This window comes from Scatophagus argus, chromosome 1, assembly GCF_020382885.2.
Source record: "Scatophagus argus isolate fScaArg1 chromosome 1, fScaArg1.pri, whole genome shotgun sequence".
NCBI classification, from domain to species: Eukaryota; Metazoa; Chordata; class Actinopteri; family Scatophagidae; genus Scatophagus; species Scatophagus argus.
Genome location: NC_058493.1, coordinates 21,913,906 through 21,937,590, shown reverse-complemented (window position 1 = coordinate 21,937,590; position 23,685 = coordinate 21,913,906). Strand labels below are relative to the sequence as shown.

Genomic DNA, 23,685 nt, shown 5'->3' with positions numbered 1-23,685 from the left:
GAATTTTTTTTTTTTTTATCTCAGTGGTGTGCCATACACATCTCACACTCAGTAACTCCTTAATCTTAATCTTAAGTTTAACAAAATTATACTTCATTTCAATCTTCTGTGTGCATGTGGAGATGAAAGAAAGATGTGGGTCATGGTAACAGCGAATTTAGTCTGCACAGTTTGTGCTCAAAATGAAATTTAAACAAAGGTAAGACTGTTTAGTGAGGCAGGTGTATGTTTTTTCAAATTTGCTATATTTTTCATACTTACCACAACAGAATAATGAATCCACAAGCACTTGAACATATTGTAAAGGTAAATAAACACTGGCACCAAAGGAAAAGCAATGGGATCTCCAGAGTCATATTTCAGTTTGCCAGACTGACTGTAGCTTGCAAGGCTGAAAAAGATTTTCTCACCAACATTACCCATGTGAAAGCAACAGTATTATTTAGCTGAGTGCTGGTAAAAAATGATGGAAGGGCTTACTGCACATCGAAAAACACTGTGGACCAGATTTAAATTTCTTAATTAATTCTTTTTACTTGAAAAACATATCTGCTTATGTGTTGCTCTTATAGCTTTCACTGCTTTCCAGTCCTCCTCTCAGTAACCTTTGGTTAGTGTTAACAGATAAATTGGGCAATAAGAAGACATTACCTGAGCGCTAATGGCAGTGGGCGATTTCCGCACAGCAGAAAGTATGACAGAAGACATGCTATCATGAGCAATAACCCTCATCCCCATAGTAGCAATTAGATGCAAATATCATTAAATATCATTTTGGACCACAAAGTACGGCTCGCATTGGACTGGAAGACACTGTATTGTTTTATTATTCTAACAGTCTGTACAGTTGAAACAGTTGATTGTTAGAAACAGAGAGAGCAAACAGTCAACTGGCGGAGATCTTCAAAGCACTTGATGACTCTGAATGCCCTCATAAGTGGCCAGATAATGCATGGTGGAGAGAGCCAGTGAGATAGCAGGGTGAAAGTAATGATGTGTTGTTGTGGGTGATAAGGTGTTTTTATCTGCTATCTTCCCATGTCTATGCACAATGGGGCCCTTGTATGGGTGATAATAAAAGGCAGGGCCGTTCGATGGAAGGACCCATTAAATGGTCATAAAACTCACACTGGACTGGATTGTGTTATAAGGAAGCTTTTGTTTCCAGTGTGGAAAAAATAAACAGGAGAGTCTGGAAAGAGACAGGGAGTCGTAAGCTTAGAATTTCCCAATTTAGTTCTTAAGCAGACTCTGAACCTGTGCTGTTTTAATTGCTCTGCCTCTATTGTGGTGTTATCAAACGTATCACAACTGTCATACAGTTAAAAGCATGCAGTACCTATTAATTAGTACACTTACTACACTGTGCTGTCTATTTAAAGCTTGTTGTCGACAGATCATTCCTATATGACAAGGTTTTAACTGATCTAATACCATCTTATAATCAACAGATGTATCAGAACACCTCTGGACGTGCACAACACAAGATTTAACTCAATTTCTTTCAAGTATTACTCTTTAACTAAAACTTATCTGTTACTCGCAATTAATGTGTCAAACAGCCAACTGAAAATTCATTGCAGGTAAAATAAAAAACAAGCTGTTTCATGCATCTTTTCAGTCTTAATGCCTCAGCAGCATCTGTTGGGCCGCAAAACCAGAGTAAATGTTTGACTTGAATCAATAATCCAGGTGGCATCCTAAGTGCGTGGTCCGACACCAGAGGATCAAATGTGAGTTGACTTTAAACCAATTTTGACTAATTTGGAATTTGTTCAGCAATTAATGTGTGGTTTGTAACTGAGCCTTAAAATGACACACAGAAGTGTTTTCTGAGCTGACAGCAACGTCATTTGTCGGTACCTTCCATAATAATTCACTTTTGGAAAATAAACCAGTTTTATGATGTGATGATGGTACAGTTGGTTAGATTTAGGCACAAAACGTTTTAAAGATCATGCTTTAGGTTACAAACCCAAACTTTGTTGAGGTTGGTGAACAATAATGGTGGTCATGGTAAGAAGAAACAAGTTTTGACTTCCAGTCGGAAACAAACAGTGGTCTCAGCTGAGGGCTTTGTCACTTGAACGTAAACATACACTATACAGACAAAAGCACCTGACCATTAAACCAACAGGGACTTTAATGACATCACATCCTTAATATTTTGACGAAAAGGCCTGGCTCACAAACTCCGTTTAATAATGTTGTGATCATTAAAATGTAGGCAGGAATATAAATGAAAACCTCCCTTTAATCTGACTGAGAAGCATCCGTGCATCATTCCAAGATGGTAACCCACACGGCTAGCTCTATAGTCTCATCAGATAATCATGTTTCATTACTTACCTTTGCTGTATTTAGTATTTTGAGTGGTTCTTTAATAATGTATTATATATGCTGACCTCAAAATCCTGCTCAGCCATTGTTTTGGTTATTGATGTAGAGCATATTTTCATTTCTGGTCTAGTAACTACAAGCAATTTTACAAAAACAAAATTCAACCAAGTACATGAACTCCAGGCTCAGTACATGATGACGTTTCTCTACTGCTGCCTGCAGAAAATGCTGAATAGCATCTGATGGAAGAGAAAAAGAGATTAGCGTGAACAGGCCAAGGTAGACCAAAAAAAAGAGAGAGATTCACATCCATTGGTCTAGTTGTCATATGGCAAAACTCAATATTAGTTAATAAATGATGTGGACAGGGTACAGAGACAAGAAGTAGAAGTAAAACTCTAATAAATTACCTTTATCTCCTTAATGAGACAACATTAATTTTGGTCTCAAGGTCTGGCAGAAAGTGGACTGATTTATCGCGTGCCTGTAACGTTGTGGGAATTAGTCTAATTACCACGAGTATGGAGAGCTGATTTTCACTTCACAGAGAGCTCATTGTGCACCCGCGTCATTTATCACAGCTGCGGTCCGGCCGTCATACTTCCCAGACCTGCTGGGAAAACGGGAGCTGGTCGACAGTGTCACAACAAGCCTGAAGGAAGAGCAGACACAGGAATGTCCACACACAAGCAAACAAACACCATCAAAGCAAGCTGAACCTGGATTAATTAACACATCTGGAAAGTGAACTTACAGTAGTGAATCAAAGAATCTTTCACGGTCTGTTTTTCATGCCGTCAGCCTGTGTTCGTATTATACATGTTTTCATTTATGTTTTCTCAATATTGTGTTGAGACTCTTATTTGTTTCATTTCAGCTCCTGAACTTTCTCATCTATCAACAGCATGAAGGAGCCTTATCAGGAGGTTAAATAAATCAGCGAAGATCAATGGGCCAGTGGGAGTCAATAATGTGCTGACGAGGCCAGCACACAGAGAGCACCTGGATTAGTTTTAGGACAGGGCAAGCTGTCTTAGAGCTGTGGTAATGATTGAAAAATATGCCTGTAATTGCTGATAAGCTCTTTAATGTTTCAGTAAACTCCTGTTGGCCGCTAAGTTTACGGACGCATAAATCGTCGATAAACTCTGGCTTTGTAGTGCAACGTCAAGTGCCGGCGGTTTCTTTGAACCAATTGTCTTCTCACAGTGTGAAGGTTGAGCGCTACAACTTAAGAGTTCTGCAAAGGGTTCAAGAGGGCATGAGCGAGTGAGGACGTGAAGAAGAGAAAGAGAAGTGCAATGAAAAGCTTAGGGTGGTTGGTGTTAAAATCTGATTTCATGTTCAGAGGTCTTTATAATAATTCATCTGACGATTTAGTCCTTGTTGCTGTTATTGTCTCTGACTCGTCCACACTGCTGAAGTGCATCAGCAACACAGCCAGTCATGCTAGTCCACTGGCTGACCCTGACCTCTGAAATGTTTTTCCCTAGTGCATGTCCTTACAGGCACCACGGCGCTTTGAGCTAAATGCTACTGCCAACGTGCTAAATTGCTGATGGTTATCAAGTACAATTTTTACCAGTCACTATTGTAGCGTAACGTGTTAGCGTGCTGTCGTTTGCTAAGTAGGACTAAACACAAAGTACAGCTGAGGTTGAAAGGAATGGCATCAGTTTTGAAGACGTTTGGGCATAAACCCAAGCAGGCCCCTTGGACGTATAATATTTTGACCTAATGATGGTGCTGCATGAAAAGTAAATGGTATATCAGTCTATCAAGTAGTTGTTCAAGTATTTCAAAGTGATGGACCAGCCAGCACTGCCACACCACAAGCATGGCTAAAAATGCTCGACTTAGATGCATTTGTAAAGTTTACTACCAAATACTGAGTCACGTATCTCCAGTTTGTGTTTTTCTTCTGAAGCTCTCAGGAAAGTGAGAAAGATAAACACTTATTTTGGACAGTAAACTGGCTAAAAAGCTTCAGGGACACTGCCAGACTGGCTTACCATCTAATGGAAAACTGTCCTGGAGCCCTAATATCTCTAGGTTAACTGCAAGTCAGTTTAGTTGCAATTTCATTGATTGAAAATATGTTGTGTAATTAATAACAAGAAGTTCAACATATCAACTGCAAGACCTTAATGGGATTTTGTTTTTCGTCAAATAAAGTTGCGTTAAGCCACATTTTCTCTTTGTGACCCGACAGGAAAATTCTCCTCCATGGTAGACATGTACAAGTCCTGAGTCGCTCAGTTAATTCATGCGGCTGCTAAAAATAACCGAGATTCATGGATTCCCCTTTTCTTTAACCCGGATCTGTCGAGTCCTTGGCTACACCTGCTGCTAACAACCCACATAAATGCAAAGTTAGAAATTGCGCTATTCATAATCTCCTTATAATCCACCTTGTTCGTACTACTCAGGCACCCAACAGTCGAGTTATAAAAACTTCCTGCGTGGCCGGAAACATAGCCGATCCGGATCATTTGGATCGGGCTATAACTGAACGAGCCGAGTGAGTCTGCGGGACTCACAGCACCAAATAGATCCGGATCCACAGGACTCGTGACTGTAACTGAGATTTTACTGGCTCTCGGTTACAGTCACGAGTCCCGTCGAGCCGGATTCGGACTTGCGTGACCCAAAAGGACTTTGGGGTTGCATTTCACCGATAGGTTCTTGGTGATATTGACTCAAAGGACTCAAGTAACTTGGATCAGTATATTGAGTGACCCGGAAGGACTCAAGTGCGTACACGGAACCAGATCCGCCATGACTGCTCCATAGCCCAAACTGACAAATCCTGCATTTGTCACAAAAACACCCCAAATGCAGATTTTAATTATTTATTATTTGTTCATTTGCTGACTTGCTCACTGACCTGCTTGCTTGTTTGTTTTATCAGTTCTAATCATTTAAGTTTGGCGCCATCCTGCAAACGGAATTTTTTTGTTTGTTTGTTTTGCTGGTAGTCCGGCCTCAGTAACATCTATAGCGTTTGTTGGAGTTTTGCTGTTTTCTCAAAATAGAACGACTGACATTGGACTATCACTGCTTATGTGCACACACACACACACACACACACGGCGCTATTTGATCTCTTCAAGGAGAGCGACAGTCTGCTGGCAGATGACACAGGAAGCAGCTTCAGGCACGATTCAATTTAATTTGTGCGTCTCTGTCAACTTTTTTTATTTTTTTTTTATTTTTTACGTGTTTAAATTACTTTCAAATCATAAAAGCAAAGGAAGGAGGCTTTGCAGAGGGGGAGGGCGGGGCTGGTGGTGGAAGAGAACAGGCAGAAAGCAACGGCGATGTCCCTGGAGCAAATTACCTGTATATCAGCGCAGGAGACAGGCGGTAATCTGCCCCATAGAGAGCTGAGGGTGAGAGACATAGAGCCACACTGTCCAGGGAGGCAGAGAGCGAGAGGAGGGGCGGACCTGAGAGGCCGCTCCAATTTTCTGGAGGTCAACTACACGCGCGCGCGCGCGCAACAGCCAATTACATATCAGGAGTGGGGGTCGGTGTCCTGAACTGATTCTGCTTCATTCACATCTGCAGAATGGGTTTCACTTTCCTGATAAACACAATTTAGAGCTTTTTGGAGCTGCGCTTTGGATTAGACTGCAACGCTGAAGTCACAGACATCTCCGGCTCTTTGTTACTGAAGGTCTTTGGCGGCTTAAAGATTAATTTCACTAGCAGTTAATTTTGTTATTTTCTCGATTAATCATCAGAACTCAAGGTGGCATTTTAGATTTTTTTTCTTTTGTGCGACCAGCAGTCAGAAATTCTGATATTTTATTTAATTATATGAAGAAAACATATAATATAATATAAATATTAATATTTGAGATGCTGCAACCAGTGAATTTGAGCCATTTTGCGTTGAAACTCTCACATGATGAATCATTACTGCATGCAGGGCCTTAAGATCCTGAGATCATTTTTATTTCCTTTATCACTTTATTTTGTGCATTTAACTTAACATGTAGGCGGAAATACCCTCAGGATTACAGTATTTTTTGATTCAGAATTTAATCTTTTTTGACAGCTTATAGGCCAACAATAAGTAAATAATTAATAAATAAAAGACTCAGTAGGTTTATTCCCCTACCAGAATTAGAAGTCTGTGAGACAATATTATATATTCGTGCTGGGTAATATAATTACAAAATAAAATATTGTTAAAATCTGATGCGCCTTATCGGCTCTTAAATTGTCAATAGTTCACCTTAAGCAGAGGGTCCTTTAACTTAAAGCTCCGTGTATCATGTCATTGCACTTTTATGCTATTTGTGTGTAGTTCTTAAACTTTAATGCATCAATATGACCTTACTGTGAGAAAGAAGCAAGTCGTTTTTAATGATTTAAATACTGGAGTGGGTGCTGTTTTTTCAGCTTCCAGTCACAGGTATCCAATATCCTTAAGACTGCTGAAAAGGAGGAAGAGGATGATCGCAGCACTGATAATTAGTTTGGACAATCAAAGTGGGGCATATAATTCTTTGTTTATGGCAAGGTAGCTGCAAGTATGCAGTACGAGGAGCTGGCAGTAAGATAGATACTGAAAATACAATTGCCTAATCTTCTAATGTACCTCCGCACTTTGATGCAGTTGAAGGTGTTTGCAGGCGGGACAAGGGTTGGACATTACCTCACTCTGAACGCTTTCTGGGGGGAGAAACGAGCGAGTAATTAGCTGATTAGAGGCCCGTCAGAGCGCCTCAGCTTCCAGCCAATCCCAGCTCACACCGGCCTGACAGGGGTGGAGAAGGACGGCTGATGGAGTCAGACACACACCTCTGTTGTTTGTGAAGTTAGTGACGAACGCCGGGGCGGGCGCAGGGTTGCAGATTGGCATGAATGGGTGCAATTCAAGGAAATAGATGGACGGATGCGTATGAGAACGTCAGTCAGTAATTTAGAGTCTTGTCAAAAAGTTTTCTGGGGATATCAGTCGTTCAAAGCTGATAATGTATTAATGTTCGTTTTTGAATAGCAAATAAGGTGTGCTGATTCGTCCAGCCTGAACTTGTGAGAAAAGACAAGGAGAGCGTATGAGTTTGTGACTCCTCGAGGTTCCGCTGTCTGCGCGCTGGCGCACGGCACAGGTGCGCACCCGCCAACCTGACGTGTTTCTGTTTGCAAGACTCTGCAAAATCCTCCTGAGGGAAGCCGTCATGGAGAAATCGAGAAACTTCAGAATTGACGCGCTGCTCGCGGATGAGACCAACCGGGGGAGCCGAGAGCTTTCCCCCGGTCTGAGCAGCGACAGCACCGCCGGCAGCCCGGTGTCCTGCCGCCGTGCGGACACCCCGTCCCCGAGGGCCGCACACCTTCAGACCGGAATAATCCCCAAAACGGGTATCCTAAATCTGCCGCATCCAGGACTCGCCTCACTTCCCGGCGTGTATCCTGCGCCCATGTACCCACTATCAGCGCTGGGTGGCCAGCACCCCGCCTTCGCATACACCGGCTTCACACAACTGCCACAGAACTACCCAGAGCACCTGAAGGCGGCTGCCATGGCGGGATCCCTGCCACTGGAACACTGGATCCGGGCTGGGATCATGATGCCACGACTGCCAGACTACAGCTGTAAGTATGATAAGATTATTTTAGGCCTTTTTTTTTTGTAAAGCTCAAAGGCCAAATGACCGGAATGAATTAACAGGTCCAAAACTGTTCAAAGTCAAGGACAGATCCGAGTCTGTCAGTTCTGGACCGTTTTCTGTTATCAGTTTTACAGGGAGAGGATTTAATCAGGTGGTTTGACTTAAAGAGCCGCTGAAGTATCGTAAAGTCAGTGAGAACAAACACCGGTTGTAAAACGAACTTTCGTTATTATCTTGATTATTATTGTTATCATTGTTGTAGTTGTTCCAATTATTGTGTGCAGTTATTTAAAAGGTATTAATTATTACTAATTAATCATCGCATGATAACCGAGCTCCTTCTTTGTTATTGTTATTTATTTATTTGTGGTTTTCATTTTCAGAATTATCAAAGTTATCCCATTAATTTAGTATTTAAATAATATCAATAGATTAGCAGGCATGATACAGATGATTTGTCCTTTTTTAAATAATAGTATAAAGGTAATTTGGATTATGTCCTGTGAGATCAGACAGAAACAAGAAATTTTCTTTGTTCAAACTGAAAAAGCATAAATACACAGCCAGTATAATAAAGTTTTCATATCCTGATTTTGTTTTTTCTTAAGACATGCTTAATAGGTTATTTTAATCAACATAATTCTGGAGATCTTGATATATTTTGTGTTAATATTAGCCAGACATTGTCCCGTTCAGTAGCTGCTCTGGGCTCACTTTACTGCTTATCTGTGTCATATTTTAATTTTGGCCCATTCATTTCTCTATAAACGCCAACCGGATGAAAATTGTCTTTGTGTGATGAAGAAACTATAAACAAACACCTAAAACGTTCTGTAGTTCATCAATAAAATCCCAAAAGCCTTCATTGAATTTTCATTAAGTTAATGGCATGCCTGTGTTTTTATGGCCCCTGCACCCGCTTCTGCCTTGTCCCCCCGTCAACAATAAACTGGAGTAAAGCTATTACAGTTAATGATGGCCAGCGAGTGCGGGCATATGTGTGTCTGTTCCCACCCACAAAATTACATTGAACTTCCTATGTCCTTGGTGTTATATAAATAAAACTATGGAGGCAGTTACTGGCCAAATATTTCAGGCACATTTTTGACTTGAATTCTCACTGAAAGCCAGATATTTCAAAATACATTTTAGTGGAACTGTCAACAATCATGTATTAAAAACTCAACTAAAACGTGAATCAGTGAGGTTTTGTTGATATCAAATAAGAGACAAGTTGCCACTGTACTCATCTTACTTACATGAAGCCAGCGACTGATAACTTTGCTCTTTCTCCTCCAGCTGGCCCTCAGTCTGGTCTGTTGGGAAAGTGTCGGAGGCCCCGCACCGCTTTCACCAGTCAGCAGCTGCTGGAGCTGGAGAACCAGTTTAAACTCAACAAGTACCTGTCCAGACCCAAGCGCTTCGAAGTGGCCACCTCGCTCATGCTGACTGAAACACAGGTGAGAGAGACCAGTCCACGAGCCAGCGGGTTCATTTCAAAGTAAAGTTCACAGAAGTAAGAATGAGTCGAGTAATGAATACTCCAAGACGAAGTTTACTGATGGGCCTGACACGTAATGATAATATTCTTGTTCATCTCGTCTCAAAGTGAAAACCAACTGCAGCTACAGGCCAACCACAGCACACTCATCCAGTAGGATAAGTAACAGACTTTTAATTTATTTATTTTGTTTTATTATTTATTCTTTATGTAACCTCGAAAGCAGAACTGAAATCAAAAATCTAAATTTTCAGCGCCAACAAATATGAGTTACAGTCAAGCAAAATTAAACAAATAACACAAAATATGCCACCCAACTGAAACGTGACCATGAATTCAGGAGGGCATTTCTAAGCAATCAGGTACAAAAAAATGACACCTTAAAAAAAAAACCCCAACAGTCAAATTATAATCCATGTGTACAGAATAGGAGCCATTGCATTAAAATCATTCTGGAAAGCCGCATTGTATCTGGTTTAAAAACTGATTAATTGCTCCAAAAAAATGTGACTGCTGTGCTAAAAAGTCATCTCATGTTTGGATTTGACAAAGAGGAAGAACGCATTTCTTTACTTTTGTGATGATAAATCTGCAACAGGAGACGGGATTTTATTTCTGTTTTGTGTTTCTATTTTCATTGTGTATTTCTTCATGAATTCTGCCAGAAGGTTTGTGAAGAGAATTCGTACTGTCTGTTTATTTGTATGTTGTCTTAAGATCGTTTTCTTGAATCTGATTTGACCTTTGAAAGTGAGTTATTTCCTTTTTTACTGTCAACGGGGGGAAAAAAACGAACATTAAGATCCACAGTTATTTTATTCGGTATTATTAAAGACAAGTCAAAGTTTATTTAATCTCGCAGATTTATACAATTGGAAAAGCAAGACAGTAACAAAAAAAAACATCCCTTTTCCAAGACTAGCATGTATAGAGAGAAATATTTTTAAAAAAATCAGAAAGTTTTTAGAATGACTTCTGTGCTAGAGCTGCAGATAGTAAATAATAAACAATATGTATTTAAATCCATTCAGACAAACTCTCTGCTATGTTTCCTGAAAGCGATTGAACACATTTTCTTTGCTCTGTCATCTCTGGGCAGGTCAAGATCTGGTTCCAAAATCGAAGGATGAAGTGGAAACGCAGCCGGAAGGCGAAGGAGCAGGCCACCTCGGCCTCGGCCCCGTCTGAGGCACAGCGGCTACGCGGCGGAGGGAAAACGGCCACCGACAAATCCGATGAGTGCAAACGAGCAGTGAATCCAGACGACAGGGGGACAGATCTTGATTTGGACGATGGAGAAGAGGAGGAGGAGGAGGAGGAGGAAGAGGAGGAAGGGGAGGAAGCCCAGCATGGTTTTCCTGTTGGGATGCCACGCTCCACGGACTACTTGCAGCGTAACACCGAGGTTGACTACAATCCCCACAGCCCTTTCTCTGATGACGAGCTGGAGGGGGTGCAAGTGGGAGGAGGTGACAGAAAGATTGGGGCAGGACTGTGATAAGACACTCAGAGACATTACACTGGGACACCAGAGAAGACAAACTTTAAGACCTTTGTCTCATTTGCTCTGTGAGTCTTTACGCACTCCAATCAGGACATTTGTTGGACTCACTAATGATTCAAACAGCTGCCCAAACACACAGGATTATGACACAAATATACTGTATAAACTACCCGTGAATAAAATGATCTCTGAGTACATTTTGTAGCATGCTGGGGGGAAAAAAGGGGGGCTCATTTCCTCCTTGAAATTTAGCTGTTTTTCATGGGCATCCGCCAGATCACCTTCTGGTCACCTTGTTCTTGCTCCATCTGCTGACAGCCAGAGCTCCACCCAGCGATGTGAAGTGAGATAAGTGAACTGTGATGCATTCAGACAGCGTGAGAATGTATGGAAGGCGCAGCCTCCAATGCATCATGAAGACAAAAAAATAAAAAACAAAAATAGACAAATTTAACAAGTTGTGAGACTAAAACAAACAACTCATGTATTCCATTTACTTTTGTGAATTTTACGTGTATAATGATGCTTTTCTGGTTCTTGATAATGTTTATGAATTTGTTCTTGTCACTTACATGTAAATTAACTTAATTTATTTGAATGATTGCCAAAATGAATCTTCCATGTATTTATCTGAAACTTGTTTGTGGTGTAACTGTGAAATTAAAAAAAAAAAACAAAAAAAGACTGCAAAAAATAAAAAGAAGAGCTGAAAATGAATGAATTTTTAATCAATGCTTCCTGATCAATGTGTCCCATTAAACGTGATCACAGATGGCAGCCAGCGTGACATTAGACCAGCTCCAACTGACCTGAAAGTCAAACTGAACCTTTTTTTTTTAGCAAGTTGCGTGAGGTTGTCATGCTGTTCTTGAAATATTCCTGAAATTTCAGGTGAAGAAGCAGAAGAATGAACAACTGTAGGAGTCCACACAGCTAAACGTTAACAAACGTTAGCATTGCCAACATGCTAGTAGTCTGGCAGTTATAATGTTTACCGCGTTCACCTTCTCAGTTTAGCGTCTTAGCATGCTAACATTTGCTAATCAGCACTAAACACAAGAACGGTGTTGTTTGTTTGCACATGAACCAAGACATTTTCATCTGATGGAGCTAGATAAAGAGTCTGATGATCACCGACAAGATTACAATTCATCTTGAACAGGAATGTTAAAGTATCTATACTAATTTCATGGCAGAGCATCGAATGCCTGCTGGTGGCGCTACAGGAAAGCTCAGAGGATCGCAAAGGGCTGTAAGACTCATCTTCTGGGGAACATGAATATGTGCACAAAATTTTAATGGCAATCTGTTCAGTATTGTTGAACTATTTCAGTCAAAGTGGTGGACAGACCTCACTGAAAACCTCTTCCTGTTAGTCCGCCGCGTTGCGTCTGCTAGCAAAGCAAAGCAAAAATAATTCTCAGTTCCCAGTTTTAATTTATTACGAAGGCTCTCAGATATTAATTACTCGGTGGGGTTTACTGATAGCCAAATAATTAAGTTAATGAAGAGGAAGTAAAGCAATCAAAAGCCCGATGGTGATGTCACACGGGCCCTTTTTAATTTCCAAGAGCAACAGCATGATGAGTGTGTGTAACTGCGGCGGGTCGTTTTTATTGGGCAGCCATGTAAGGGTGGTGATTAAAGAGCAGATCTGAGGACATGCAGCCTGGTGTCACTTAACCCCTTCTCAGGCCACAGTCACATGTTTATATAGTGATTAAATGCATTCTTAACTGGCTGGACAGACACAAAAGACGCAGGGCCTGTTGGGCTGATTGGAAGTTGTGCCTTTAAACACTGATGGGAGTTTTACTGCACAGGCGACAAGACGAATCATATATTCTGCTCAAAAACAACAAGGAACTGATAAGGCTCTCAGAGGAATTATAATGAAATGTGTGTTTTTCAGAAATCTTTTTTTTTAAGACATATGGCGTTAATGTCATAAAGTAGTGATTAATGGAGTCTGTACCACAGAAGCAGGCCTAACGTCCAGATTGTATGGCTTCCAAATCTCAATATATAATAATGAGAAAGCAGAATGAAAACATCGCATTTCACAGGCTTTTTGTGATTACTGTTTCTTTATTCTGTCAAGTGTAGTCCTAATTGTCTCTGTCAGATATTAATCACAGCCGAATGGCCACCAAACGAATACTACTAATACAGTCAATATAGTTTTTAATGGCTTTGTTATCTGAACACTTGGACAATACAATGAGGCGTTGTGATTTGGGTTTAACATGCCATCAGGTGTATATGGAGAATCATCCACTCACATTTGTGACTGTGTGCGTATTGCTGACATTTCTTCTTCATTTGAATGTCAGTCTTATTTCTTCCATCAAGTCTGATGCAAAGAAAATTCAACAAATATAAGCTTCTGTTCTTCTGTCTTAATCACAAAAAGTCACAAATTTGCACACGATTCTGTTGCTTATTTGAAGGACAACGCAAATGTTAGCTGTGGTTTTTGGAGCAGGTGTTTATGCAAACTGGTCAAACTGTTAACACAGGTTAACACTGTCTAAACAATGTGACCTTTTCAGTGGCCATACAGCTGACATTCACCCTCGAACAGCGAGGGTCGCTCTGGAGTGCCTTTGTTTGCACTTTCAGAGCGAAACATGCAGTCATTTATGTGACCTCACGGCTTTAACCAACCTGCTCAAGGCCTATCAATAACCGATAATCAATCTGAAGCTGCAAACCCAAGCAGCAGCGTGGAGCAACCCGTTCCAGTCACCAAGATTAACGTGACCAGTCACATATTTAACTTAAAGGACTTCAGAGGAGTTTTGATTGAACTTTTTTGATTTAACGGGGAGGGAGAAGAGAATACATTACAAGCCTGCAGGCTGAACCTCCATCAAACTGCAGCTTTTAATTTGGCTGATGAAAAATCATGCGAATCAATAGGAGCTCATTTAGTTGTGTGACTTGTCAGCTCTGTGACAAATGCCATTTGGCCCGTTTTATGACACAGGCCCCTGACACAGTACAAAAAATCACAGCTAATTGATAAGGCAGTGGAGCAATATATGGAGGTCATTGATTCTGTTTCTCTTCTAATTTAATCTGAATACACCAGTCATGTTGATTAAAAAATCCCTGCGTAAATTAGTTACTGCTGATAATGCTGTCAGCTTTCTCAAACTAAAGTGCTGACGGCCTTCCTGCCTGTGTCCTTTATTTTTAACCAATAACGCATAGTGAGCCTGTGTCTTTCTATAAAAAATGTTTCACTGTCTATTGAATCACTCACGTCAGCCTTCCCTCCCTCCCTCCCCCACTCCGAGACGTCAGCTCGGCCCTCAAACACGGAGCGCTTACCAGAAACCCCCATTTTCATAAAGTTAGACAAATAAATCGGCCTCTGTTTTTTTTTTCGCTCCGCTGGATTATAAATCAGAGAGGCCTTAAAATATTTACACCCTGTAGTTTAATCAATCAGCAAAATGTCGTCCTCATTACGTAAATATGAACAGATTGCGCGATCTTTTAGAGTAATCACACGTATTGGTGCAGGTTTCCCCGGGCCCTGTCCTGTCACTTAACTAATGGGCGAGTCGGTGTGAGTGACGGGGCCCAATAAATTCACATCTGTCCGACTTAAAACGCTGTTCTAAAGCGCGGAAAAAAGGCACCGGTTTTATTTTTCTCGCCAGTAAAGTTTATTGAAAAGCCGTGGTGGTTGGGTTGCATTCATGAGCGTCATTTATGGTCGCAGGAAACACGTGTTACAGGTGTTAGAAGGCCTTCGTGGTGTCGACGTAACCTTACAGTTCAGCCATGAGATTTAACCTGCATCAAACAAAAGAAAACTACAGAAGAAGACTTGTTTTGTTTACTGAAAGCCAAATCAATTGGATCAATCAATCTATTTATTTTTTAAAATATGTTATTTATCATGACATTTTTGATAGGGATGAATAAGAGCGGCTAAAGAAAAATAAAATATAGAAAGAAAAACTTCAAAAGTTCAAACCACAGAGCCTCTGCGTGTACAATTCATTTCAGATTATGTTATCATTAAAGTTCACCACGTCAAAGTGCAGAAACAATATGGAGCCCGAATATGAAATTTTTATCTGAATGTCACCAAAAAACCTTCAGGAGAAACGAGACGTTCACACGTGCACCAGCCAGGCTCATGATTGCCCTCTTGTGGCCACATGAAAGAAGACACCTTGTCTGTCCAACTTGACCTAAATTGTAGCAGAGATTGGATGAGTACAGCATACACATAAAAAAGACGGATGTCTGTGTAAGTACTTAAATTGCCACAGGCTATTTTAGACTGTGCTCAGTTAAAGGTATTAAATTAAAAGTGGTTCCGGTTAGGAGCCAGGACAGGCTGTAACTTTTATTGTTGTTGTTGTTGTTGTTGTTGCTGCTGCACGACCTTAACACACGACTTTGGTCGCTTCACGGCTGCTCTGCGCTCCTTTTAGCGGATGAAAATGCGCATTTTGTGCGCCGCGCGGCTCTCCTGGGTGCGCTCGTGAGTCCGGGGCGGTCCGATGATCTCAGCACGGTGAGTCTTCTCCACTTTTGAAACGCGTGACCAAGTCGCGAGCATCCTGTCGGTTTGTGTGTCAGCCTCCTCAAACTTACTGTGCTGTATTTGCTAGTCAGGCTGAGCAGAAACGCGGCGGACATCCACACGGACTGCGGACTGACATCGTGACTGTGAACATGGCCTCCTCAGAGCTCGGTAAGAGGTTTTTTGTCCTCTTTTGCTTCATGTTTGATTAATTCACCGCCGCTAAAAAGTTTTGTCCTGCGACATGCAGGATGCTAACTCTGGCTAACATTAGCCAACGTGGTCAGCGGTACCAAGCTAACACCAAACCCTTACTTCTCGTGTCCTCAACAAATGAGTGAGAGTATCTGTTAAGTCTCCTGTTTCTGTCTCCTCTCAGCACTTTTGAGTGTGTCAGACAAAACTGGACTGCTGGACTTCGCCAAAAGGCTGGTGGATGTGGGGCTGTCTCTGGTCGCCTCAGGTGGCACCGCCAAAGCCCTGCGTGATGCGGGACTGGCTGTCAGGTGGGCGCTGAAGTTAGGCTTAACTGTAACAGTGAAATCGAGTGCAGTTGTCTTTGTCCCCCTCCCTCACCCGCTAGATTTCCCCAAATCTTGTAGCTACAATGGCTTCATGTTAACCCGTCAGTGTCTCTGCTGTGTGGCAGGGACGTGTCCGAGCTGACTGGACATCCTGAGATGCTGGGAGGCCGAGTGAAGACCCTGCACCCTGCTGTCCATGGAGGCATCCTGGCCAGGAAGACTCCCACTGACACAGCCGACATGGAGAAGCTGGGCTACAGCCTGGTCAGGTGAGAGAAGCACGCCAAACCACTGGTAAAATGCAAAACGTTCAAACACGCACAGATTCTTATTTTAAAATGCAATACGAAAACGACAGATGTGTTGGGAAAACTATCTCTACAAAGTCCAGCGGAGTCAGTGAGTTTGTCTGATTTTTGGCTACCAGGCCCATCACAAGTCAGTGTGGTTAGTTAGAGTTTGGTCATGTGTGGTTGATTTAGCAGCTGGTTAATTGGAAAACTGCAGTTGCTGCTAAACGCTCATCTTGTGACTTTGTTTAGGGCTTGAAGAATGTGATAAGAGGTTTCACCGTGGCGTCAGTGCAGAATTAAAGTGCACACTTGATTAAGGCCTGATGAAGACAGAGTGCGGCTTGAGAGGAGAATCTGTTTCTTTGTGTCTCCTTATCACACGGTTCAACTGCTTTGTTTGTCCGCTTTGTGTGCATGTGATGAAGAGCGGAGGTTGAATGGATCATCTGATTAGGATGGAAGAATTAGTATGAAGCTCACAGTGGAGGATAGCTGATGTTTTTACAGGGGAGCACAATGAAAGCAGATAGTTCAGGTACTTATACAGCAGGAATATAAGAAGAACTAAGAAACTAGAGATGTAAACAACAATGTTGAAAATGTTGGTTAAAGATTAAAAAAAAAAAAAAAATAGAAAGACACTCAGAGACTTTTGTTGTAAAGTGACAACTTGAAAAATCCAATTAGTTAAAAACATAACCGAAAAAAGCCTGTTGTACCAGTTGCAGTGTTTAAGGTGAATTGTGGTTGTTTGGTTATAATTAATTTGTTGTTGCTTAACTAATGGATAAATTAACAACAGCTGTGATAGCTGATTGATCAATTAAGTAATTTATTTAAAAAATAAACACTTGCTGGTTTCTTTAAGTTTAATATCTTGGTTTAAGTTTAATAAGTTTAATATCTAAGTTTAATATCTTGGTTTAATATGAAGAGCAATGACCATCATCAAAGACCCCACTCACCCAGCACATAAACTGTTCTCCCTGCTACCATCAGGGAGGCGCCACCGCAACATGCCTGCCGCACAGGCAGACTGAGAAACAGCTTCTTTCCACAAGCCATCAGACTCATCAACACACTGACGAACACTCCATGAACATTTCATGACATGTCACTCGCACTTTACTCTTCGCACCTTACATACTGCATCTACACTACTGCACATACCTGTATGTCCATTGACTACTTCTGCTGCTGTGACTGTGTGTATTTATTGTACATGTTTGTATCAGTATGTTGTCTTGTTACTGCACACTGTGTGTGTTTGTTTGGGTGTATGGGTGTGTGTGTAATTATTGTCACTGTCTTACCTACATGTTTAGTTTTTAACTGCACATTGGAGACTGGTCAAACGCAATTTCAATTTTCTGTGCTAACCCCTGTTACATAGATTTTTGACAATAAAGTACACTTTGACTTTGACTTTTGGGCTGTTTGTTGGGCAAAAATCACATGAGAAGACATCATGTGTGATGTAGACTTTTCACTATTTTTAAATGTTAAATATTTTAGAAAGAAGCCTTAATTGAAAACATAATTAACAGTTTGGTTACAGAAAATAATTGTCGCTCTAGATATAGGGATAGAAAATCCTGCCATTTATTCCACGTTAGAGGATCAAAACAGTTGAAAGCAAACTGTGATTAAATTTGAGTCATTCGAGCAGATTGTCCTGAGGTCCTTGAACACAACTCTGCAAAGGGCCCAGTGTTATGTCTCGAAATAAGCCGTGACTGAATTTAATTTTGTAAATTTGAGCATATGAGGATCCGTGTGCACGATACCTCACGTGTTCTTTCTGATCTTTGTGTACACACATATATATATATATATGTATGTATGTATGTATATAAATATATATATGGTTTTGCACATTGTGAAAGCTAAAATCACAAGAAATGCATTTCTTACGGCTGAGCCTTTGCAGTTTTAAATTGGGGCCTGAATGTTAACTGTTTTCGCACGCTGGCATCACATGGTTCAAATTAGAAAAGCCGTCCTAAATGGTCGCCGTGTTGTCCATCGTTGTATGCGTGATGGTCTTTTTGAAGAGTCATTTATTCTGTGTTTGCTGTTTTGAAGAGTGGTGGTGTGCAACCTCTACCCGTTTGTGAAGACCGTCTCAAACCCGAGCGTTACGGTGGAAGATGCCGTGGAGCAGATCGACATCGGTGAGTTGAGGTGCAGATGAGGCGCGTGTACTTTCACAGTATTGAGCTAAAGAAGGGCTTTGTTTGTCCTTTTTCAATAGGTGGCGTAACTCTGTTGAGGGCAGCGGCCAAGAATCATGCTCGGGTCACCATAGTGTGTGATCCTGCTGACTACTCGGTGGTTGCCAAGGAGATGGAGAGTTCAGGAGACAAAGATACAACCATGGAAACACGCAGGACTCTTGCCCTCAAAGTAACACGACGGTTTTCTTTTTCACCACAGTTTTATTTGGTTTTTTGTTTGTTTTGTTTTGTTTGGTTTTATTTATTTGGTTATTTGCACAAAACTGGCACATTCAGGGGGGCTACTGTTGAGTACTGCATACTTCCTGGAGCACATCCACGTACAAGAAATACTTTTTTCCTCCTTTCCCAGTGTAGCTTTACTTTAAGATATGTTGGGTCTTTTTGAGGCTGTGAAAATATACGTTTATGAGCTCAAAGTACATAAGTGTCCTAAAAGCCATTTATGTCTTTGTAATGTGATGTTCATGTATAATTTCAAGCCGTTACTTTAGAGCTGAAATGATTAGACGATCAACAGAAAATGAATCTGCAACCGTTCTGATAATTGATCATCAAAAATATGTTAGTTTTAACTTATTTTATGTTGGGCTGATTTAAAAAAAAAAACAAAAAAACAACAACAACAAAAAAAACATTGTTTGAATTTTTCAACTTTATCTTTGGAAAATCATGATCAGCATTTTCTGACAAATCACAGACCAAATAATCGATTGAGGGAACAACTGTCACATTAACCTAACGAAAACAGTAGTTGCAGTTCTGCTTTACAATGTGCAGTCGTAACATTAACTCTTAAACCTGTTGACTCTGGTTAAATACCGTATTTTCCAGACTATAAATGAAAAACTGGTACATATCATTTCCTGATTGGCTCTGTTATAATCCTGAGCTGAAACCTTAAAAAAACTGCCACTTTTATCAAAGTTGTGAGGACTTAAATTGTGTGTTGCTGTGAGCTGCCTTTGATATCCTACTCACATCTACATCAGGTGTCCAAGCCAGCAGGTTTCTGGGTAAGAAGTTAGCCAATATAGTGAATATGTTGATCATCTCTCTTTGTTTAGGTGCCTTCATAGTCACCAAATTGTGTCACTGATGTTATCTCGTGGATGTGCTCACTTGTTCGGTTTTTGTTGTGTTAGTCTTGCAGTGACCCTCAGCTCTAAGCAAAGTCCAGTGTGGGCTTTTTATCACAAGTGTTGACATTGAGGTTAAAGTTACAGAGTTTAACATCTGATGACCCGTGAACTTTCCTGATGGTGTCAGCCCAAACTGTCTCGACCGTGTGTTAAGTTGCTAATTGCCGTGATAAATCGTTTGTCTGGTCTGTAACGCTGCCTTTGGCCCACATTAGGTGATGTATTTCTGTGTTTTGTTTTTTTATTTATTTTTTTTCTCTCATCATATTTTGTGTGATTTGCTCTTCAGGCCTTCACACACACAGCACAGTACGATGAGGCCATATCGGACTACTTTCGTGGACAGTACAGCCGTGGTGTTTCCCAGCTGCCTCTGCGCTATGGCATGAATCCTCACCAAGCACCCGCCCAACTCTACACCTTGCGCCCAGCCCTCCCCCTCAAAGGTAGGCCCACATCACAAGCCATTGTTATGCCACGTGCGTGTCGAGTGGCCCTTTTGGAACAGATCTCAGTGGGTGATATTGCGGTTACTGGTTCAGTGGTGAAATTAGTCAAAACAGACAATGCATCCACCAACACCTGCTGCTTATCTTGGCAGGTAAGAGAACAAACAACTTAGGATAACTTTGTATTTGCTGTGAACTAAATGGAAATCGGTGTGTTTTGTGCGTGCTTACAGAAGACGTGGGTTGAGTTGGCGGTCCTTCAGTGTAGCTCGGAATACGTTTGTGCACAGACTAATAAGAAAAAGTGGCCATATGCATCCCACACCACCTCCAAATGTGGTCTGAGTGATCGGTTCTCGTTGCGTCTTGGGTGCATTCACACCTGTGCACACAGCTGTCTGCTTGTGATTGGACCACCTGAGCCACATGTCGGTGTCAGGTATTAACAGGACCTCCAGCCTCACATTACCACAGTGGAGAGCAGATAATAAAAGAAAAACCATCCCATGTGTGAGAAGAGGAGAGATAATTCTGTGACTTTAGGTGTTTTTTGAGAGCTGTTGTTAATTTATTCTTAAATATCATTCATTTTGTTTTTTCCTTCCGTTCCTGTCGCTGCTTTCTCTCAGTGGTCAACGGTTCCCCCGGCTTCATCAACCTGTGTGACGCTCTGAACGCCTGGCAGCTGGTCAGAGAGTTGAAGAGCGCCCTCGGCATGGCTGCTGCCACTTCCTTCAAACATGTCAGCCCTGCTGGTAAGATCAAAAGACACACACACAGACAGTCTTTACAGGGTTTAAGTGCCTTTAGTGTGAAAATGACTCTCTTCACCTTTCATTTGAAGGAGCTGCAGTTGGAGTTCCTCTGACTGAAGAGGAAGCCAAAGTATGCATGGTGCATGACATGCTGAAGGATCTCACCCCGCTGGCCACAGCCTACGCCAGGGCAAGAGGTCACTAACGATCAGTCATATAGCAGATAATCTGGAGTATGTTGTGTCTTTTTACACTGAGTCATGTTAACTCCTACACCCCCAGGTTCAGACAGGATGTCTTCTTTTGGAGACTTTATTGCTTTGTCAGATGTGTGTGATGTTCCCACTGCCAAGATTATATCAAGAGAGGTAAAATCTTGTGTCAAAGAACAAGTACAGACAAAAATTAGGTTTATTTCTTTTGCTTAACAATGATTCAATTTGCTCTCAGGTGTCAGATGGTATCATTGCTCCTGGTTACGATGAGGAGGCACTCAAGATCCTCTCCAAAAAGAAGAATGGCAACTACTGTGTGCTTCAGGTGAGGGATTAATCAATCAATCAATCAATCATACTTCTTTGTGTTTGAATAAGGATGATTAACATGAGAGCTAAGCTAAATTATCTGTTCGGCTAACAACCTGTGTCTTTGTCCCAGATGGATCCAGACTATGAGCCTGATGAGACTGAGGTGAGAGTGTTGTTTGGTCTCTATCTCAAACAAAAGAGGAACGGAGGGCTCATCGACAAGGAATTCTTCAGCAACGTTGTGTCCGAGGGCTCAGTGAGTATTTACTTTAATGTATTTTGGGCTCGTCCTGATTTGTCCTTAATTGTTCCTCCACTGTTAGCTCAGAGGCATCTGAAGTATTCACCATTTGATTATTTCTGTGTCCACAAGCTCTCTGACGAAGCTGTGCGAGACCTCACGGTGGCCACAGTCGCAGTCAAGTACACTCAGTCTAACTCTGTGTGCTACGCTAAAGACGGTCAGGTGAGAACCGGCAGCTAAAAGGCACGGGTGGGAACCTCAGGCACCTCGCAATTTGATTCAAGGGTTACAGTGAGTTAACGCGTCTTGATGCAGAAAAATGTTGCTGTCCATGATTTATGTTTTCTCACTGTGTGACTCTTTGGTCACACATGTTAACCAGTGTACTTTGTAAGGATCCATAATTAGTTTAGAAAAGGAAGGAATCTGGATGAACGCTTTTCTTCTTTTTCTTTCTTCAAACGTTTTTCTCTCGCCTGTGTTTTACAGGTTGTCGGTATCGGCGCAGGTCAGCAGTCTCGTATCCACTGCACACGTCTGGCAGGTGACAAAGCCGATAACTGGTGGCTGAGACACCACCCTCGTGTCCTGAACATGAAGTTTCGCAGTGGTGTGAAGCGAGCGGAGATGGCCAACGCTATAGACCAGTATGTGAGCGACACCATTGGAGAGGTAAGTGGGTAACGATGATAAGCAGCATCCACTGTCCTGAATGTTTAGCATTTACAGTGGAGAATTTCAGTCACAGAAAAAGATGTCATGCAATGTCATGTGAATGAAAACTCCTGTGTTTCGTGTTGTCAGGGCCCAGACTTGGCAGTTTGGAAGTCGATGTTTGAAGAGGTGCCTGAGCTTCTGTCAGAGACTGAAAAGAAGAACTGGATCAGCTCCCTGCAGGGTGTGGCTGTCAGCTCTGACGCCTTCTTCCCCTTCAGAGATAACATCGATCGTGCCAAACGGGTAAGTAGAACACACCTTTCACAAAAACGTCGGCTCACACTGTATGCACTATTTTTTTATTTAAAGAAATTGCATGGGAATGGCCTGCAAACACCTGCTGACAGAAATGTCAGTACTAGTTTGTAAACAATAACATCTCTGAAAACAGCAGCGTGCTGACAATCTTTCCGACCGTCTTTACTTACATGTCTTCCCTCTGTATGCCCGTCTGCAGAGTGGTGTTGAGTACATCGCAGCTCCAGCGGGCTCTGCTGCTGATGCGGTTGTGATTAATGCCTGTAACGAGCATGGCATCACTCTGGTGCACACCAGCCTGCGGCTCTTCCACCACTGAGCGCCTCTACACTTTTCTAGGTGTTCTTCCTACTCACAGCTTTGCATTATTATGGAGTAGAGAACTTGCTCTGCCATTGCTCATACTTGGAACATTCCTGCCCTCATCATGCTGAAGTGTAGAAGTGACCAGCGTGCTGTTTTGTAACACTAATTGCACTGCTGATGTGTGGTCCTAACATTAGAGACATACAGCAACTGTCATTCACAATTCATCATGAAATAAACTGTTAATAAGAGTCCAGTCTAGTTTGTCCATTTTTTTAGCCATGTTAGCAATTATTATTCACTTCAGTTCAGTTCGTTGTCATTAAATCAGCCCTATAGAGAACCAGTCTCTCTGTTGCCTCATGGCTTACGTGAACTAAACCGAACAAATGTGAGGAACGTTTTACCTACTGAACATCAACGCCTCGGCATCATCACTGTGATCATGTTAGCATGCAGCTAAAAACGAGACCGAGTCTTCAGTCATGCTCACGGCTCTGCGAGCATGACTGAAGACTCTCGTCAAAGACAGATTGATGATACAACTTTAAATTGTATCAAATGTTAAGGAAACTGATTTTGTCACCTCCCAAATGGCTTCAGCTTGCCCTCAAACTCGTTCATTTTTACTACCTACCTGTTTTTCAAGACCCTATATTTCATCTATTTAATCTTTTCTTTTTTCGTTGTTAGTATTTTTGTTCCTTTTGAG

General features: G+C 41.6%; 2 protein-coding genes across 2 annotated transcripts; both read left to right on the top strand.

Annotated features, from left to right (window-relative positions):
• The first annotated feature begins 6,226 nt into the window (after positions 1-6,226).
• On the top strand, positions 6,227-10,989 carry mnx2b (motor neuron and pancreas homeobox 2b). The gene is made up of 3 exons (XM_046391486.1): positions 6,227-7,950; positions 9,267-9,427; positions 10,568-10,989. The coding sequence occupies exons 1-3, from the start codon at positions 7,533-7,535 to the stop codon at positions 10,964-10,966; spliced, it is 978 nt and encodes a 325-aa protein (XP_046247442.1). The 5' UTR covers positions 6,227-7,532; the 3' UTR covers positions 10,967-10,989.
• A 4,536-nt stretch (positions 10,990-15,525) lies between these two features.
• Positions 15,526-23,224, top strand: atic (5-aminoimidazole-4-carboxamide ribonucleotide formyltransferase/IMP cyclohydrolase). The gene is made up of 15 exons (XM_046391473.1): positions 15,526-15,692; positions 15,901-16,027; positions 16,171-16,314; positions 18,424-18,512; positions 18,593-18,744; positions 20,007-20,163; positions 20,796-20,921; positions 21,011-21,118; positions 21,204-21,289; positions 21,372-21,461; positions 21,579-21,704; positions 21,822-21,914; positions 22,182-22,364; positions 22,497-22,652; positions 22,867-23,224. Exons 1-15 carry the CDS (start codon positions 15,674-15,676, stop codon positions 22,984-22,986), a joined length of 1,776 nt encoding a protein of 591 aa, XP_046247429.1. The 5' UTR covers positions 15,526-15,673; the 3' UTR covers positions 22,987-23,224.
• Positions 23,225-23,685: the final 461 nt, after the last annotated feature.

Bases quoted from the DNA above. Each gene is read 5' to 3' on its own strand.
- mnx2b (XM_046391486.1), top strand. From the start codon at position 7,533: ATGGAGAAATCGAGAAACTTCAGAATTGACGCGCTGCTCGCGGATGAG. The intron at 7,951-9,266 runs GTAAGTATGATA...TTTCTCCTCCAG, and splicing joins ACGACTGCCAGACTACAGCT to CTGGCCCTCAGTCTGGTCTG. The intron at 9,428-10,567 runs GTGAGAGAGACC...ATCTCTGGGCAG, and splicing joins TCATGCTGACTGAAACACAG to GTCAAGATCTGGTTCCAAAA.
- atic (XM_046391473.1), top strand. The intron at 21,462-21,578 runs GTGAGGGATTAA...TCTTTGTCCCAG, and splicing joins GCAACTACTGTGTGCTTCAG to ATGGATCCAGACTATGAGCC. The intron at 21,915-22,181 runs GTGAGAACCGGC...TGTGTTTTACAG, and splicing joins GCTACGCTAAAGACGGTCAG to GTTGTCGGTATCGGCGCAGG.